The sequence below is a fragment of the Gordionus sp. m RMFG-2023 genome, chromosome 2 (assembly GCF_954871325.1).
Source record: "Gordionus sp. m RMFG-2023 chromosome 2, tfGorSpeb1-WG-v2, whole genome shotgun sequence".
NCBI classification, from domain to species: domain Eukaryota; kingdom Metazoa; phylum Nematomorpha; class Gordioida; order Chordodea; family Parachordodidae; genus Gordionus; species Gordionus sp. m RMFG-2023.
In genome coordinates, this window is record NC_088776.1 from 32524455 (window position 1) to 32545566 (window position 21112).

Sequence of the window (21112 nt, forward strand, 5' to 3'; positions counted from 1 at the left end):
ATTCCAACCTTCGCATTGATTAAACGTGCGTTTTTCGTCGGATAGAGTGCTCTCATTCACGTCCCAAGTTTCTGGAGGAAATCTAGGCCCAATTCGACGTGTCTGGGATTGTGAGCTTCATGTGACCTCCCTCATTAATGTAATTTTTATCGAAATATTCAAGAATATCCTTACCATTGCTCGGAGTAACCGATCTAAGGAATGCCATTGCATTGCCCATAAATCATAAAGGAACAAATTCTAAGCCATCCATCATGCCACAAAAGAAGCTTAGGGCTTCATCGGTTCTGTATTGGCTTTCCAGACCTAGCTTTTAAATTTTTCTATAGGTACTTTGACACAAATGGTAAAAGCATCCTCTGATTATGATGTGATCCCTTAATTGAAAAAATAATATAAATAATTTAACATATTAATAATCATACCAATGACAGTTTTAACCGCGCTCATATCAGACTTTTCGAAATCCATGTATATTATAATGGATCAGGAAATAAATCCCGTTCTTGACATTTAGATATTATTACTTCGAATATTTTTTCGTAAGTATTTTGTGTTTTTTTTGAAGTTTAATAGCTGTTAATGATTGTGGCATTCGCTTATAAAATTATTTATCAATATTAATTATTGCTAGGTTATACTAAAAAAATTAAGTGAGAATTAAGAAGAAAAAAATTGAGAAAAGATCAGAAAAATAAAGATTAACAATGACTTAAAGCAAAAATGGGAAGAAAAATATAAATTGAGAAAAAATTTTTAGAAAAATTGACAAGAAAAAAAAAATAACGATTTTCCTTGTTTTTGAATTTTTTTCCATGGAGTTTTTTTCCGGGGGTTTTTTTCCATGGGGTTTATTTTCCGGGGGTTTTTTCCATGGGGTTTTTTCCGGGGCTTTTTTTCCTATTACCTTAATGAACATGATGATTATTAATATATATTATTAAATAATATATTTCGCTATTGTTTATAAAATAGACATTTGAATAAAACATAATAATATCTATATATTGTATTGCTCCATTGTGTTAAGAAGGCAAATTTATGGCAGTGCTGGATGATATGTTTAATGTTTGGCTAGATGGATTAGGCGTTGTTTCAACATCTATATAAGATAATAAAATTTAAAAATTAAATATCAATATAAAAATATGAAACATCATTTTTTAGAAAAAAATAATTATCGATTTATCTAATTCATAATACATAAGTATATTCCACTAATAAACTATAATATAATAATAATAAAAATCTCATCCTATAAAAACAAAATTAGGACTGAAGTTCTCCAAAAAAAGAATAATTATATTTTAAAATAGTAATTATTTGTTTTAAAAAATATAATTCCTAATTTTGCCGTCCATATATTTTTTAAAAATTTTAAGTTCTTGACATAAGGGGAGAAATAACGAATGGTAAAAAAAACATAATTTGTTGAATATTTTTCTCTAGGCTATTTCAACCGGATTAGAATTTACATTTTTTGGAAAAAAAGTATTTCATTAAAAAATAATCATTTGTACATGAATATAAGTGTTTTATATTTTCAACAGAATCAGAACCATTGATTTCAAGTCCCTACGATTGCGATAGAAAAAAAGGATAAGGAAATGAATGAATCGATAAACTATATTTTAATTTATTTTATTTTGTTAAATTCGAATTTTTCTATTAACCAGTTACTTTTATTTTTTTTTGTAATTAATTACAATTATTTTCTCTTTTATGTACAAAAGTAATTGTATTTTAATTATATAAGTAATCAATTACTGTCTAATCCTGTTAGACATCTTCAAATTAAAATTAAAAACGAAATTTTATCCCCCAATCTCTTTGCCTGAGATTGTTTATAAAGGTAACATATTTACCCTTTATTATTATTTAAAAATCGGTTGGGTTATTGAGTTTAATATTAATATCTAAATCAATAATTGATAAGTAAGTGGCTAAAACTAAAATTTGTTTTTCCGGCTTTTAAAATTTTGCATTTATAAAAATGACGAATGACCTGAAAAAAAATTTTTTTAATAATGAAAAGTTAGGACGTAAAAATTTATATTAAGAGTAGAATTCAAAAACAATTAGTACAGTTTTAGAAAAATCCGAATCTGAAAATAATTCACTGTATCAAGATAAAATTCATAATGTTTTAAAGGATAGCTTTGCAATATTATCTAAAAATCAATACCAAGTTTTTACCATTTTGCCTGAAAGATAACAGAAAAGTCGAAAATATTAGCAAAAGAAACAGGAATTCTATCATTACCAAAACACAAAGGAAAACACTGATTAAAGAAGCATTTTATCTCTTTAATAATTTTTTTGTTCCTTTTACCGAACTAAGCAGACTCATGGTCATTTAAAAAAATTAAGTATGTATTAAAAGGGTAAAGGAACCTGTACTAAAAATTTTTGAAAGAAATATATAATATAGTTAAAGGTAATGTTGTTAAACAGTTCGTTTTGAGCCAATTTTTAAAAACGGCTAAATCAATCATTTATCCAGCAAAATGTTACGCAAGCCTGAAGATTTTGTTCATAGAAGGAATAAAGGTCTAGACATGTATTATCGAAATCTCGTTGCTTAGGCAATATTTTTCTGGCTAAAATAGTTAGCCATTTTTAAAAATCGCTACAAAACGAGCCATTTAACAACACTAGTTTAAGGAGCATCATTCCGATAAAAGCATCTCCAAAACTGAAAAAAGGTTATCTATAAGAACTTACTAATATTGATTTTTATTAAAGATATGCAAATTGAAACATTTTTAAGAAAATCAAATAATAAATTTTTCTATTCAATTAAAACTTAAAAATAGCATTTTCTATAAATATAATTATCTCAGGTAATATAAGAAATTAGGCCAAAAAATTTCGTTTTTATTTCAATTGAGAGATATATAATGGTCCAGCAAATTTTTATCTAAATTGAAATAGGTGGTGTGATGGGGATTCAATGGCTAAACCTTTAAGATTCATCTTTAAACGAAGAATATCTTATCACCGTTAACATTTAAGGAAGAATAATAAATAAATGGAAACCTATGATATTTTTGAATGGCATTTCGGTCATTCGATACAGGAAAGAATCTAGTCGTTTCAACGATAAAGCGTTATGCAAAGTTTCCAAAGGTCTGATGTGAGGTACAGCTGGCGGACCCTCATAGCACACTAATAATTCAGGCATAATAAATTATAATTATTATTGTTAAAATATAAATTCCGTTAGGACTATGCTAGTTTAAAAAGCTAATCGATATTAAAAACATCTACGCACCTTTTACAATTTTAAAGTTAAATGAGCAATGAGGACAAATTTGATTCGATAAATTTTAAATAAATTGTAGAAAATTGTATACCGTTAGTATTATTCGCTTCAGTTTTATTTTCTAGAGTGTTACAATTAGTAAAACATTTACCAGATATTAGGGCCGTGCTAATTAAACAACTACCAGAATCTGTGATTAATTAATGAGCAATGTTCAAATATTATTTTAAGGAACATATATATTATAAATATAATCAAATTAGATATTAGTTATAAATCATTAATTAATTTACACACAAAATAAAACATAATTAATATATTCATTCCATAAAATTTACAACACATAACAATGTGAAAATAATTGCATGCGTACAGCAAATTATACTATATAATAAATGTTGTTGTCAATAATAGGTTATAAAAATCGATTGTTGAAACACCCAAATCAAGGTTAATAATTAAAATAGGGAAACTGATAGAAATTATATTTAACAAAGATAATATAATGAAAAATAGAATTAAGAAATTGAAAAAATTATTTATATTAAAAAAATATAACATCATTCGTACAAAAATAATTAAATCTAGAGTACCGATTGGCTCATACGAGATTTTTATTTCATAAAATATCTCAAAAGCCAAGAAATAATTTAAGGTGTAATATGAGAATTAGATTTCAACAAGTTATTATAATTTTTTTCAAATGGATATATTGAATAAATATTCAAAATAAGCATTCATATATAGCAAGCGTTTTATAAAAAAATTTTTAAAGAATACAAATGCATAATTATTATCTTTTATATTTCACAAAAGCCTAGCAGTTTTTTTTAATTTCAAAATTTGAACTTAAATAATTATTTAATTATAATTAAGGCATACCAGAAAATAACGATAAGTTGTTCTACTAAATTTTCGGCCTAGTGCTGAACATTACCTTGGTTGGCATATAATCGTATTAATTTTTCCCGTTAAAGTTAAAATCAGGTATAAGGAATAAGGGTGCGCTTTCCTGTTTCATCCCCATTTTGGGACCGTTCTTCAAAAAAATCAGACTTTATATTTATTACTGGACATTTTTTAAAAAAATTCAATACAAATCAGAGATGCACCAATATTTGGTAATGGTAACTTATTTTCAATTTTAACCGATACGTTTGGTTTATACAGAAAATCATAATTAACTTTCATAAATTAAATTATTTTTTAACCAACATAAGTTATGAATTAATAAAAAAAAATTATATATAAATTTTTAAACCGATAAGAAAGGTGTGCAATACTGTTAATGCTACTTTAAAAAAAGAGCGCGCTAGAGTTACAAGTACTTACATCGGTGATAATAATACCGTGATAGTATCGGTATTGGTTAAAAAAAGTGGTATCGGTGTATCATAAATTGATTATTATATCGAAATATTAATAATTCGTCAAGATAATCATTATTTACACTTGTGAGTTGTGATGATAGTATTCATTTGAGTATCTAAAATGTCTAAGTTTTACTAACAAGAAAACCTACAATAAAACGACTCAAAAATTTCATTATTTGTATATGTTAAGAATAATTGAGCTATTCGTAAAATTCAGTATTTGTATTCGTATGAATAATAAAATCATCATTCGATTTATCTAATAAATCCAATATTTTTACACACATTTTAATATTTTTTAAGATATAACTATTTAAAATTGTGCAATTAAGGGAGTTTTCTTAAAGGCCTAAAATAAATTTCTTCAACTATGAATGGAATTTGATTTTTACTCACGAATACGAACGAAAAAATAAAATATTAACGAATATTTACAATTATTTCTAATAATATGAATATTTTCAAATAATTCGATTGAAAAAAAAGCTTATTATTCAACGAAATTTTTTTTTAATTATTCATATGCTTCAAAGAATGGCATAATAGTAAAAATAATAGTGATAACGATATTTACAAGATGGCGAAAAGAAATGCTAAGAAATTAATAGCGAAGGCGCAAGAAGAAAAAAGGCAGGAGTTTGCTAAAGAAATGGGAAATGTGGTTGAATGGCAAAAAGGAGGCAAGATGTGGCAGGTGTTAAATGTTTGAAAATAGGAAAAATAGTGATTGATAGCAATGGTATTAAGAACACCTGGAAGATCTACATGGAAAGACTTTTGAACGAAGAAAATGAATGATAGAAGGTCCAGGGTGTAAATTTGGGGATGAAATAAAGAGAGCAATGAAAAAGATGAAAAAATGGAAGGCATCAGGTTTAACGATGGTGGTATCAGAGATGTTTAAAGGTTCTGATGACTTAGGGATTGAATGATTAATGAATTTAGTAAATCAAATTGTCACAGAAGGAACTATTCCCAAGAAGTATAATTATCCCAGTATACAAGGGAAAAGGTCATCCTTTAGATTGCGGGTCTTACAGAGCTATTAAACTCTTGGAACATGCAATGAAGGTATTTGAGAGGGTGTTATAGAAGTGGATAAGGTAACAAACTAAAATTGATGAAATGCAGTTTGGTTTTACAACGGGGAAAGGCACAACAGATGCAATTTTTGTGGTTAGGCAAATACAGGAGAAGAAACTGTATTATGCGTTTGTTGACTTGGAGAAAGCATTTGACAGGGTGCCGCGTGAGGTTACTAGATGGGCCTTGAGAAAATCAGGTGTGTAGGAATGGTTAGTTATCGCAGTGATGGCAATGTATGTGGGAGCACAAACAGCAGTACGGACGGATTGTGATAGTGAAAGCTTTGAAGTGAAGGTAGGACTTCATCAAGGATCCGTGTTGAGTCCATTATTATTTATCTTAGTAATGGCAGTGGTGGCTAGAGAAATACGTGAAGGACTTCCTTGGGAGTTATTATATGCAGATGACCTTGTATTAATGGTAAATAGCGAGGAAGAATTGAGGGATACAATTAGTAAATGGAGGATGGCTATGGAAGCAAAGGGCCTGAAAATGAATATAGCAAAGACAAATGGAGTAGTAATGCGACGAAATAGACTAAGATGGTTTGGGCATGTGTATGACAAAAGATCTGGATAAAGTGATGGAAGTAGGAGGATCAAGACCTAGAGGAAGGCCCAAGATGACGTAGACAAATGTGATAGCGGCGGAGATAAGCATGAATCTTACATCTTACAAATATTGATGCTCAGGACCAGAAATGGAAAAGAAAAATCAGAGGGAAAACTGGCCTACCTGGGTAAACCTGGAAATCGCCATAAAACAGAGAAGATTCATATTCGAATCGAATCGAATCAAATAATTGTGCTATTCGTAATACAAATCGAACCAAAAAATAATTTTAAACCTGCCTAATTATCAATTGAAATATAAATTTGATCAAAATTTTTTTAAAATAATCTTAAACACATGTATAATCAGAGATGCACCGATATTGAGCATCGGCTGCCTTGATACCATGAGTAAATTATTCACCTGCGCCTACTCTAATGATTAAGTGAAACAAACAGAAAATTTAAAAATAGAAACAAGACTATGAGTGATTAAATCATTATATTCACAATTTTGCAAAAAAAGTTTCATATTTATTTTTCGAGGTCGTTCATTTTCCTTAAAATTGATTCAAAAGTCCATGGAAGGTAGGCATATTCAAAATCAAATCTAATAGTGCATTAATTGTATTCGCTCCGTTTAAACTAAGGGTGATATCATGTGAAGACCACGTACTAGATATTTTTTTTGGAAGAAAATTGATAGACCGACCCTTTTCAATTTTGATAAAATTAGTAGGCCTGCTTGATATATGTTCTAGTTATATCAAAAATGAATTTTAGCTCATTAACAATCATATTACCTGATAAAATGTGGATAGGTACAAAAATAGGCAACTTTGATATATATCAATTTCGTGTTTACGGTTTCAACCAAGGAAATGTTTAGCATTAGCCAAATTTTTGATAGTTACTATTAGAGGGATTTATAACTCTCTAAAAAGTAAATTAAATAGCATATTATAAGTTTTTTTTATGTTTCGATTCGACTTGATTTATGATATGGTGTTCCGATTAAACCAGTAGAATGTCTAGAGATAGGTTTACTAGTATAGGTAGATTCTGTTTAGAAATTTGTTTTTTTATCAAATAATATATTATTAATTGGTTAAAACTAAAATAATAAAATAACTAATTTAGATTTTAAAAAATGATTATTTACATAAAATATATTTGGAATAATTTATTAATTAGCTAAAAAGACCGTAACAGAAAAACAAAAAAATTAATTAATGCAGGAAAGAAAGCAGTTTGGGAATCGGAAGGTAGCAAATTTTCCAGAAAAAGAGTTATTAGTAATAAGTCCACCAAATGATAAAAATATTTTGTGAAGGATAATAATAATTTTAACAGGCTTGTTGCCATTATTACTAATATTTAGGAACTATTAATTTGCTAAAGGAAAAGAGGGAAATAAATATTCATAATCAAATTAAAGAAATCAAATTGTATATCAATTTTTGCAACTAAAAAAAATAATAGTTTTGAAGTTCCAAATCAGTTGTAAAGTTGCAATTAAAAGATTGTGGAAATTAGGGTTTGGCAAAATCGTAATTTTTTTATAAAAAATCAATTTATTTAATTAAATCATGATAAATATGCATTCATTTTATTCCAAACGTGTTTCCTTATTTAATTTGAATAAAATCAATAGTAATAAAAATATTTTATCACGTGTTATAAATATTTAATTTTTCCAATTAATAATTTAATACATTCTGTGAGTATAATTATTAATTAAATTTAATGTTAACTATATTTGCTTATTTAATTAATATTTTTATATAGATGAATTAAAATGTATTTGAATTAATCTTAGTATCAACAAAATATTGAATCAAAATTAATTAAACAAGAAAAAATAATTATAGTGATTTTTTATATCTAATTTATGAATTAACACACCACAATATTATTACATAAATATTTGTTGAGGTATTGATAACCTAACATATTTTAAATATAAAGACATTAAATATTTCATTTTGAACATATTGGATTGATATTTAATCTATGGTTTCGATATTTTACCCAGAAAAATATTGCCTACACCTCGAGATTTCATTAATAGATGTAAAAACATTTGGGTCATCTATGCGCACAACCTTCAGGCTTTCATAATATTTTTCCAGTTAAAATATTGAGCTGTTTTTAAAAATCGGCTCAAATCGAGCTGTTTAATAACATTACCGTTAATAGATGTATTACATGTATGGATAGGTAAATTAACAATTAATGTTGACTTTTGAATTTAATGCAAATTGATTATTTTGAAAAATTATATATATAGTTAAATAATTTACAAATAACGTGACAAATTTGTTCAATTTTAATTTTATTTAGCAATTAATTAAAATTTATATGCCAAATATAGTATAATAAGGTAAAATAGAAGCAAAAACGAAAATTGATTTCATAATTTTCATTCAAAAAAATCATTTATTTAATCTTGCCAGCACCAATGGAATTAATTTTAATAAAGAACCTAAAATATATTCAAAAAATTAATAACATAATGCTATTTTTGTAGTGATTGAAAATTTTATGTAAATATTTTTGTTCCCGTAAGATTAAAATTAATAATGTCAATTGCAAATCTTGACTACTTTTAAATTATTGGAACTGATTTTGGAATAATAAGACAGAAAAAGGTAGATTTACAACTGTGCATAAGAAACTTTTTTTTATAGAAAATTATAAAAAAATTGTGTTCTTATTTAAAAATTTTATTAACTTAATTAAACAATTCTTTCTTTTTCCAGCCCCCCCCCCCCATTTTTTTATTCTGTTGATTTGCAGACTTTCATTCTTATAAAGTATATTTTTTTAATGATTGTTATTTCTTCTTAATAGATTAGAAATGCATAACAAGTATATATATATTACTTGATGCAAATGGTGACAACTTATTTTCAATAAGACTGTATCTATGATCGCATCCGGCATCGATGGGCAAAAATTTCATATTTGGTACTTGCTTCCTGACCTTATCATTACTTCTATCAACCTCAGGTTCAATATTTTCGGAAGCGGAAGAATTCAATTCTTTACAAATACTATTTTTGGCTGAATTAACAATTTTGTCAACGATCTCTAAAATAGGAACGGTATTGACACTGAGAGAGTGAAAAAAGTCTGGTTCATCTTTATTTATAATTTTATCGGCTTGCGTTGAAGGAGAGACTTGAACTATTTGACCATTGCTAGAAGTGGTTGAACGTTTGCATAAATTATCGGATACATTGCCCGTTTCAACGCTTATTTCAAGAGGTGTGGGCGACCTGTCACTATTGTTCGAATTAATAAAGGTATCATTCACATTTTCAGGGTTTTGATCAATTTGATCTTGTTTGTGGATATGAGTGTGGGGATCGATCATAAATTTCTGTTTAAATTGAATTTTTATTTTAATGTAAATAAATCAAATGTAGAATTAAAAATATTTTGCCATTAAATCTGATTGCGATAAGTTAAATTTATTAAAAAAGAAAAAGATGTTTTTTTTTAAAAATATAAAATTAATGAGATTTATTCTTAATCCATGTTTTAAATTCTGCTTTATTACATTCTCCTAAAATATGCCAATTCATAATTCTATAAATATTTACAATTGTCGACTGGAATAAAATTGTCAAAGCTTTCCTTTTTAAAGGTAGTAATTGTTATATATTAAAAAGGTCGCATTTAATATATTATAAAAGGATATTGTAATATGATATTTTATAAAGGTTATGATATTTGTAATACAATATTATTTGAATATTATATGTTTTAATATTATATGATCTTAAAAGGTCAATTGAATTAAATAATTATTGTATTAGACATTTTCTTTAAAAAAAATATATATATTTTAGAAATAATGGGAGACATTAAAAGATATCCTTTTATTAAGAATTACGAAAACATATAGATACACGCTCATCGTTTAAACAAAGTAATAGAAATGAATCTAGCGATGGAATGAACAATCTTAAAATTAAACAATACAGAAATGGTATATAACTCCCAAGAAACGACAAAATACAATAATAATCGACTTTATCAATATGATAATAAAACTTATAAATAGACCAAGACACCAGTTCAAAATGACTGTCATACGCATAATAATAATAACATGAGAAGACCGTGCTATCATTGTAATCAAAAGAATAATAAAAATTAGATTGTTTTAGAATCCTTAGAATATAATGTAGAATTCAAAATATAGGTTATATAGAATTAATATAACGGAGAATTTAGAATATAGGCCACATTGAATTAATATAACTTCGAACTTAGAATATAAGCCATAAATAATTCTTGCAAAAAATCGCAAATGGAAATAAATATACATTAGACATAAAATAAACATATTTACAAATGAGTATTGATGATAAATCTATGGCAAAAATTAATTCGATTAGATCTTCGTCTGAATACGGAATCGATACATTTGAAATATACCCGAATTCTTACTCTTTAAAGTATATTACAATTCTGTTTATTATTTTTGACCTTGAAATTGTTATGCATTATTTTATGGTAACACCTAATCAATACTACCGCTAATTACATTTACTATCAGACAGAGAAGTTTATAGACAATGTAGATGAGAATGCAAGGTAGTACCCATTAAAACAGATCATGGTGAACAGATTTGGGTGGTATTGGCACATGACGAGATGGCTAAAAACTATATAGGAAACAAAGTTAAAAGTTTTGAATAAACGAAAGAGAGGAAGACCAAAACTTCAAGGACCCACAAATTAAAGCATATCCCTAAATATAAATTGAATAAAAGATGAATAATAAAAATGGAAAGAGATATTGAAGGAGCTTAAAGGTGAAAGCTATAAAAGAAGAAAAAAAAATAGCAAAGCACCAATAATATTTAAAATATATATGGACAATTTTTTTACAAATTTTATTATATAAAAGTATATAACGTTTGACAATATGAAAAAGATGAAGTTGTATAGTCATCGTCAGTTGTAGTTAGAGGATAAGTAGTTTTAGTAGTTTGTGTTGTTCTAATGGTACTGTGAGTTAGTGTACTTCTTATTTTAGTTCTATATTAATTTGTATAATTGTAATCTTCAGAGATTAGAGGATTAGTGGTCAGAGTAGTTACTGGCTGATTATAAATAGACAGCCGTTAACTTGGACGATGTCATAATTACATGAAAAATGATACAGAGCATTTAGAAAATATAAAACAAGTCCTTAGAAAATTACAAAACGTGGGAATAAAAGTAAAAACAAGCAAAATGGAAAAAGTAACTTATCTACGATACATAATAGATGAACAAAAATATAATTTTCTATACCAAACCTCGAGTTGATATTAGACACATCACATCTAAGGATTTGGAGCTATACTCCTATAAAAATATAATAACGGAGAAGAATATTCAATAATGTATGCCTCAAGAACATTCACAGTTGTCGAAAAAAATTATTCTACAATAAACAAAAAAGAAGCTATAATAAAAGGAGTATAAATTTTTACGAACTGATCAACTGTAATATAAATATATGGGAATTAATAAATGATATAAAAGTGCTAAATCAAGCACATGAATACAATGTTTCAAACAAGAATAGGAAAAATAGAAAATAATAACAGTATTTTGTATTTTATTTTGGAATGGTAGATTAATCATTCCCATCACTTCAAATGAATGTTATACATATATTAACATCATGGAATTACTGACATAAAATCAAGTGGCCGACATTATATGGTGAGAACATTTAAACAGAATATAGAATTAGTCAAAGGCGGTATAAGATGACAAAAACATCTGAGATATACCTAGTGCTGCAGTATATCAATTGAATCCACCATCACAACTCAAGAAAAGGGTACATTTAGAAATAGATTGGCATGAAGGAAACGTAGTAATAAATCAACAAAAATTATCGTACAAAGTGGAAGAAAAGTATGAAAACATGCCGATAAACTACAAACCAGGGATGTGAACCCGGACCCTAAACCCTCATATTTTGGCTGAACCCGAACCCGGAGCCTTTTAAAAAGTGGAGGGTTCAAGGGTTCAGGGTATTATAAAAAAAATTCTAACATAAAAATTGTGGAATCATTTATTATATATTAGCGTTTTTCTTTCGTTTTTCTTCCTGGACTTCATTTCATTTTATTTAGAGATATACCATAAATTATTTTATAGTGTAAGTAATAATATTTTAATTGTGATAATTTATTTGCTCATATTAGGAATACTTTGAGTATTTTGATGTGAAAGTGAAATATTTGGAATTTTTTTTTACTGCATAACTTTGTTTACTTGTTTTATAAAATTTTATTAAGTGATTATTGTGCGATTAAGATTTTTTGAGAATTAAATTTAAATTAATCAAAATTGTAAATATATCATATTATTTTATTTATGCTGCATCCAAAATGTTTTGAAAAAATCTTAAAATTTTCACAAATTAATAACAAAACACTTTGGACACATTTAAGCTTTAAAAAAATTAAAATATTCAAAATGCTTGATATGATTATAAATATTTAATTGTATTTATTATTTAATTTTTTCAAATTTTTATTGTTTTATTTTTTTATGAATTATTTATATGCATAGTATATTTATTTAATTATTAACAAAAAATCGGAAACAATATTACTTTAAATTAAATATTAAATTAAATACAATATATTATATTAATCAGTTAGAATATCATATAATAGAACATTTAAGATATTAGTAATTTATGTAATACTAAATATAAAAATAAAATCATAAATTCAATATTAATTAATGAATAAAATTTAGATATAAATTGTAAGTAATTAGGGGGTATCAGTCATTGAGAATATGAAGCTGAGGTAATTGGATTTTATTATATTGAGGGCTAATCTTTGGCGTAGGTAGTAACCCTCGTTGGGATCTTCGGTCCTAGTTACCTTTCAGTTATTAAGAACCTATTATTTGATAATAGTTATATTTAGATTTTTTATATACTTAATTAATATATACTATGTTGTAAATAATTATATCAATATTTTATAAACAGTTGGGAAAACCAATAATCCTATTTTGAAAGATAATCTTTCCATAAAATATATATAAAAAATTATTATATTTGAGTTAAATAAAATTGTGATAGAAATAATATAATTTTCCAGCATCTTTTAAATTATAATTTTTTATTTTTACCAGATTATAATTTATTAAATTTAGCCTTTACAGTTAAAATTTCTTTTTCATTAGATCATAATTCAAGTTTTGTTTTTTCTTTTTCCTCCCAAATTTTTCTATTTTCTTAGAATATCTAATTTTTAAGTCATTTTTGCACCAAAGGTTGTGCACTCTTATGCTTTCCTTAATTATTTTGACACTAAAATATATTAGTATAAAGGTCTATGGGTAGTACATTTAAAAAAATTAACAGCATTAAGAAAAATTGTACTTACTAATTTTTTATAAAAATTTAAAAATGAATTTGAACACTATTTTATTTTTACATTAAAAATAGATTATGTAATTTTTTTCTTCAAAATTTATTTATATTTTTAAGATTTTGGATGCAGCCTTAATAAAAAAAATATATCTATGTGTTTATACTTTTAAGTTTTAAACAAATTAAATTGTTTTTTTAGTATGAAAGTAAAAGATATTTTGTCAGAGTATTATAATACAACTAAAGGGGATTTTGAGTGCAAAACCTGCCATAAAATGATAAAAGGTTCACACAATACTAACCTGGAAAGACATTTAAAAAGACATCATTCTATAATCTTTGAGGAATATTTAAATAGAAAAACCAAATTTTTGGAAGATGACATTGTTAAAAAGCCTACAGTCAGTATTTTAAAGAAGAATGAAAATAATATTGAAAAATTTTGCTTAAAAAAAAGCATTCATATTCAAATGTGTGAAGAGATATTTATGAATGCTTTAGTTGAACTTGTTACAGTAAATGGAAGACCTTTGAATATTATTGAGGATTCGGGTTTAAAAAAATTATTGACCCTATTAGTAAAGCAATTGGAACATCAATTAATCGCTTTAAAATTAAGGACTTAGTGGTTAATGAATAAAAAATACAAGCAAAAATAATAAATGAAACAAAAAACAAATTAATTTCATTAAAAATTGATTCCGCCCAAAGATTAGGGAGAAATATTCTAGGAATAAATATACAGTATATAAAAGGAGATAATATAATATTAAGAAATTTAGCCATGAAGGAGATTAAGGAGAGTTCAACTTCTGAAAATATAAAAAGAATGATACTAGAAACATTAAATAAAATTTAATATTCCTATTAGAAACGTTTATACAATTACTACAGACAACGGTGCTAATCTCGTAAAATCAATCAAATTATTAAATGAATGTTCACTGGAAGAAATGGATGATATAGATGATGATGATGATGATGATAATTATGAGGAAATAAGTCAAATTGATTTACAGGAAATAATAAAAGATTTTTCCACAAAAATATACTGTATCAGATGTGCAGCCCATACGTTACAATTAACTATTAATGATTCCTTAAAAAATAATCAATTTAAAACTATAATTTATAAAGCAAGGGATGTTGTAAAATATTTAAGAACTCCCACAATTGTAAGAATATTAAAATCGATGAAAAGGCAAATGGCAATATTAGATTGCACAACACGTTGGTCCTCTATGTATGATGCTAGAGCGATTAATAAGTTTGAAAGATTTCTGTAATGATTTTATTATAGGAGCATGTGAAGTCATTTTGTCGGAAGATGATTGGAATCAAATAAAAGACCTTACTAGTGTGTTGGTTCCTTTAAAAATAACTTCATTAAGATTGCAAGCAGAACAGTTATGTTTATCGGATTTTTATAGAATATGGATAAGATGTCGATTAGAGTTAGAAAGATTTACAAATTTTTTTTCATATGAAATATTAGAAAATATGAAAATTAGAGAGCAACAATATTTACAAAATAGTGTTGTATATACTTCAATATATTTAAACCCTCGATATCAAGTTTTATTAAGTATTGAGCAAAAACAAATGGCTATAGACCATCTTGAGGATTTATGGCATACCCAAAACTCTATTATTAACAATATATTGGAGGCTACTACAATATCTACTGATTGTGGCGAGAACAATGATAATGAAAGCAATATTGATGATCTGGAAATTTTACTATTAGATAGAGAGAAAAAAATCAAATTATCGTTAGATAGAAAGGAGCAAAAAATACCTATTGTATCTTTATTAGAAAAGTTCTCCGAAGTAAAGAGAATAAATAAAGATGGAAATATTTTAAAATTCTGGGAAGAAAATTCTTCTATATATCCAGAATTATATACCTTGTCTAGAATCGTCATGGCTGTGCCAGCGACACAAGTACAATAATTTATGTATTATAAAAATGACTCTATTTTAGGTAAGCGTAGAACGAGGATTTTCTTCGTTGAAATATATATTGTCCAATTTACGAGGTAATCTGAAGGAAGATATTTTAGAAGATATCATGATTGTTCGATTGAATAAAATATTTAAAATATAAATTATTTCATTTTGAATTATGAATGTGTATATATTGAAGTATAATAAAAATAAAAAAATGAATGAAAAAAAAGTTTTATTTTGAGTCATTATTTTTATGTTCCCTGAACCCGGACCCGGGTCCTTTTTAAATTTCAGGACCCGAACCTGGACCCTTCTTTTTTGTCAAAGGGTTCACATCCCTGCTACGAACAAGGGAGGAACCAATAGAGTTCAAATCCATTAAAATAAACAAATAAAATTAGGATAAAATAATAGACACAATGCAACCAATTAAACAAGAGAGAATTCAAAGTCCTGAACACCGATATCCAACGAGAGAACGAAAACAAACAAAAAAATCAATCGACGAACTTGAACTTGAGGAAAAATGTTATATATTAAATATATCACATCTAATATATTATAAAAAGTTATTGTATTCTGTTATAAAGGTTATCGTAGTTGTAATAAGATATTATTTGTATATTACAGGGATGTGAACCCTTCGACAAAAAAAAGGGTCCAGGCCCGGGTTTGGGTACAGGAATAAAATTTGAAAAGATCTAGGGTTCGGGTTCAGGGAACATAAAAATAATGACTCAAAATAAGATTTTTTTCATTCATTTATTATTATACTTCAATATATACATATTCATAATTTACAAATGAAAAATTTAAAAATGAAATAATTTATATATTAAATGTTTTATTCAATCGCACAATCATAATATCTTCTAAAATATCATCCTTGAGATTTCCACGTAAATTAGACAATATATATTTTACAGATGAAAATTCACGTATACCCTTACCTAAAATAGATAGTTATCTTTATAAAATTATTGTACTTGTGATGCCGGTCCATGAAGATTCTAGATAAGATATATAATTCTGGATATATTGAAAAAAAATTTTCCCAGAATTTTAAAATATTTATATCCTAATTTATTCTCTTAACTTCTGAGAACTTTACTATAAAAGATGCAATAGGAATTTTTTGATCCTCCTTTCTATCTGATGATAATTTGATTTTTTCTATCTAAAAGTAAAATTTCAAGATAATCAATGTTGCTATCACTATTATTATCACTACAACCAATAGGTATTGTCGTAGCCTCCAATATATTGTAAATAATGGAGTTTTGCTTATGCCATAAATCCTTAAGATGGTCTTTAGCCATATGTTTTTGCTCAATACTTAATAAAACTTGACATCGAGGGTCTAAATATAAAGATGCTCTCATTTCATATTTTCTAATATTTCGTAAAAAAAGGACTGTAAATTTTTCTAAATCTAATTGGCTTTAGTCCATATGCCTTAAAATCAAATAAACATAATTGTTCTGATTGTAATCTTAATGTTGTTATTTTTAAAGGAACTAATACACTAGTAAGATCCTTTATTTGACACCAATCGTCTTTCGCTAAAATGACTTCACATGCTCCTATAATAAAATCATTACAGAAATCTTTCAAACTTAATAATCGTTCTATTATCATACAAATTGAGGACGAACGTGTTATGCATTATCATTTAAATTAAAATATTATTACTTCACTTTAAAAATAATCAACGTATTTCTATAACATAGCATATTAAAAAATTTACATAATAAAATATTATTACCTACACTAATGATACCAATCTCTAAATATAATGGAAGTCCAGGAAGAAAATTGAAAGAAAAACGCGAAGATAAAATAAATGATTCCACAAAAAAAGTTAATAAAATTTAAAAAAATTTATATTATTTTTTAAAAAAATATTTTTATTTTTAAAATTTTTTATGACATCTAGAACCCTTGGACCCTCCACTTTTAAAAAGGGTCCGGGTTCGGGTTGAGCCAAAATACAAGGGTTCAGGGTCCGGGTTCGGGTTCACATCCCTGGTATATTATATAAACTTAAAAGGTCAATTGAATTAAATAATTATATTATCACATAAAGAAGACCATAATAATAAATTCAAGTAACAGAAGTTAAATAGTTCATTTTAAATAGGAAGCTTTTAACAGTGGCAACCTGGGAGAAAAAGACATACTTAAGTGACCTTCATTCATATTTTACGGTATATATATTAAATATTATATATTATTCACGTCGGAGGGCAGAAAAATTTTGTCACTAAGTTCGAATGTGTCCATAGCGAAATTCCTGTATATTTTATCTTCCGACTTCTGACACGCATCATTGACTTGAAGGGATAGACTTCTCTTGAAGTGACTGGAATGTGGCGGGGTGAGTTTGATATCATCTTTTGAATTGTTGGATCCATTTGACTCATTTAAGTTATTAAAGTGGTGAGGTAACATAACGTGGCTGAATGATAGATTATAAGGGGTCGGTTCAGTGATAGAGGGGTTATTATCGTTGTTTGGGGATGTGATAGGTACCGAGTTCTTTAGTATGAATAAAAGTTACATTTATGGCTTATAATTTTAAATAAAAAATATTGATTGTAAATATTAGAAAATTTAATTTCATAGGTTTCTAACTCCCATTTCGTACAAATTGAGATTGTGTTATCTGTATTACATTTTTAAAAACCTAAAATTAATTTTAAATATATGTAATAAAATATAGTTTTATTCTTATATGTTAACCACTTAGCAGAAAGCTAGAGATTTTTTTATACTCTGGTAAAATTGAATTAAGTGGAGTTAGAACTTATAACAATGAAACAATGATATATTTATAAGAAAATTAATTTAAGAGAATAGATGTTTTCGTTAAGTTAGATTCCATTAAAAAAAGTCGAAATAAAATAATTATCCTTTAAGAAATATTAAATTCAAGCATATCATCTCACCTATCACTTTTGGCTTAAATCGAGTGAAATATTAAAACGACGAATCATAGAGCCCTTAATTTTTTTCTATGTTCGATTTGCAAAAAAAACAAACCTTTTTCTTATTATTGTGATGAGGTCGAAAACCCAAGGCAAATGGTTTATCAGCATCGCAAGGAATAGCATTTTTGGCTCCGACGCTAAAATGTAGCTCTACATGCCATCTATCTTCGCTACAAACGTTCTTCAAGTTATTTTATGAAATAAAAAAATTAAAAATAACATAAATGAATATGTTTAAAGTGGTAAACTTAAGATTATTTAAATGATACTTCATGATTATTTTCCTGTGGAATTTTCATGAAATTAAATAATTTTATAACAGCTGATTAATACAGGTAAAAAACTAACCTTTGACAAAATAAATTATAATTTGCTTGGTGAAAAAAATCTAATAGTAATATATTCAAATAATAAAACAATGGTATATGTTCAAATATTATAATCATCCTAAAAAGAGTGAACTTTTATAATTCCTCATTTTATATATTTGTAAAAATAAATAATTCGTCAATTACTTTATTACCATGTTAGTATAATAGGTTGGTAACATTCACCCTTATTAATTTAGAGCGTACTATGGATATTAGACATATGATAAGCATTTTATTATGCTTAATAGGGTATTTGATCTATTTAATATTAAATGAAGTTTTAACCAAATAAAATCTATTTAATTTTACATAATATAAAGTTAAAAATAAATGCAAAATAATTAGGTGATCCTTAATAAATGTTTTAAATGTTAATTAGGTTTTTTTGATGATGGTATATAGCTGATTTAAATTGGTAGATGCATGCTAAAAATTACTTTTTAAAGAAAATATTAGCATCGTCAATATTTGTGAATATATACCAGTGATCGAAATTTATGTAAAACCTCAAAAATCAATTATTCATTGAGCTCTCTCTTATGTTCAAAGCCATTCTCAATAGTGACTAATTCTTTAATGAGAAAGATAAAAAGGAATTTTAGCCTGTTTAATTTTATTAGTGAATTATCTATTATTTTTTTTAATTGTCACATTATACATGGAGTTTAGAGTTCTGTTTTTTAAATATAAACAAATAACTCGTCTAATGTAACTTGATATAAGTATTAATTATAATATCATATTGCATATAAAAAATACTTTTCAAATTTACTAGAAATGGCCCAAAGTGTATATAGATGCATATACAATTTTTTTATGTTACAATTAAGATACATTTTTTTATTATAATCCTGTAAAGTGCAGAGTGCATAGTACCAAAATTGAATGTTAAAACTCAAAATTAGAATTTTGAACCAAGCATTTTTTATTTAGTTTGTTATTTAATTTATATATTATATTTAAGCACATTTTTAGCCAAGAAAATCAATTGGTGTGCTGGAAGTTATGGTAATGTAATACTTTATAAATAATACCTAATATAAGGATTAATTTTTAAATATACTATAATCAATTACCACACACATTTAAAAAAAAATATTCAAAGTTTGATAAGTGTTAAATTTTGTATTCCTACCCATATCCTCTTTGAGGCGTTAAAAAATTTTGATTTTTGTTCTGCAATTTTCTCTCATTTAAAACTAGAAAGTAATTCATTTTTATATTTAAATTTTATGGTATTTGAAACCAAGACAATCAAGTTTGAAAAATTTGCTAATGCTGTGTTGATTGTTTCTTATATATTTTTTTTCATCCGATCACTAATATTAATTATCTAAAAATCTATAATATATAAATATTATTATTATTACCATTTATTATATTTTCAATATTCACTGTGTAAAATATAACTTGTCCTGAATTTGAAAGAAATAAACTCGGATCGGATGAATATTTAATAATTTAATATAAAATAGGATTATAACCAAAAACATTTTAAAAAATTGAATCAAAATGTAAAAATTAAATTAAATAGATACCGATACCGCTAAAATGAATCTAGAGAGTGTATCTATATAAGATACGAATAAAATATTTTTATTATATTGTAACTCTTTAATAGTCAAAATAAATTTTTCCTAAGATGCATATTATATGGAAAATATTACTTTAGTAGGATCTTCGTAGAGCATTATCACAATTTGAGTGATGTAATTCAATTCGGATATGGCTGAAATATACTCCAAGGATCTTTGCCATTGTAAATCATCCGGCTTAAAATTTGTGCATGTTTATAAAACAAAAGGTAAATCAGAGCGAAGTGGAAAGTTACTAAATAAAATGGAATAAAAATTTGATGAAAGTTTATTACGGGACACAATTGGCCTAATCTTAAAATGGTAAGCAAGGAGTGAATATGGCTCTCGCTGGTGAAATAAAGCCTTGTCCTCACGTGTCTGCCAGGGGACATTACGCCATGAGAATAACTGACATCGTTTTTTTTAAATAAAAAAAATTGGTCCCATTTATTCAAAAATATAATTTATTTTTTTCATTATTTCAGCAATCATTTTGTACAACCAAGAAAATGGTAATAATTTTTAATATCGATATTCC

At 26.0% G+C, this 21112-nt stretch overlaps 1 protein-coding gene across 5 annotated transcripts in view; it reads right to left on the reverse strand.

Annotated features, from left to right (window-relative positions):
• Positions 1–591: 591 nt before the first annotated feature.
• LOC135924874 (inositol hexakisphosphate and diphosphoinositol-pentakisphosphate kinase 2-like) overlaps positions 592–21112 on the reverse strand; it is a 34733-nt gene continuing 14212 nt past the window's right edge. The window contains exons 18-26 of one of the 5 annotated variants that reach the window (XM_065459996.1): positions 20868–20982; positions 20665–20769; positions 18679–18807; positions 17875–18174; positions 9162–9660; positions 7266–7337; positions 3357–3455; positions 3040–3168; positions 592–1102 (exon numbers count right to left, since the gene is read on the reverse strand). In XM_065459996.1, coding sequence (XP_065316068.1) covers positions 1026–1102; positions 3040–3168; positions 3357–3455; positions 7266–7337; positions 9162–9660; positions 17875–18174; positions 18679–18807; positions 20665–20769; positions 20868–20982 — 1525 coding nt within the window. In that variant the 3' untranslated portion in view covers positions 592–1025. The remainder of the gene's footprint in view (positions 1103–3039; positions 3169–3356; positions 3456–7265; positions 7338–9161; positions 9661–17874; positions 18175–18678; positions 18808–20664; positions 20770–20867; positions 20983–21112) is intronic. The other 4 variants (XM_065459997.1, XM_065460000.1, XM_065459998.1 and 1 more) reach the window with 4 other exon arrangements.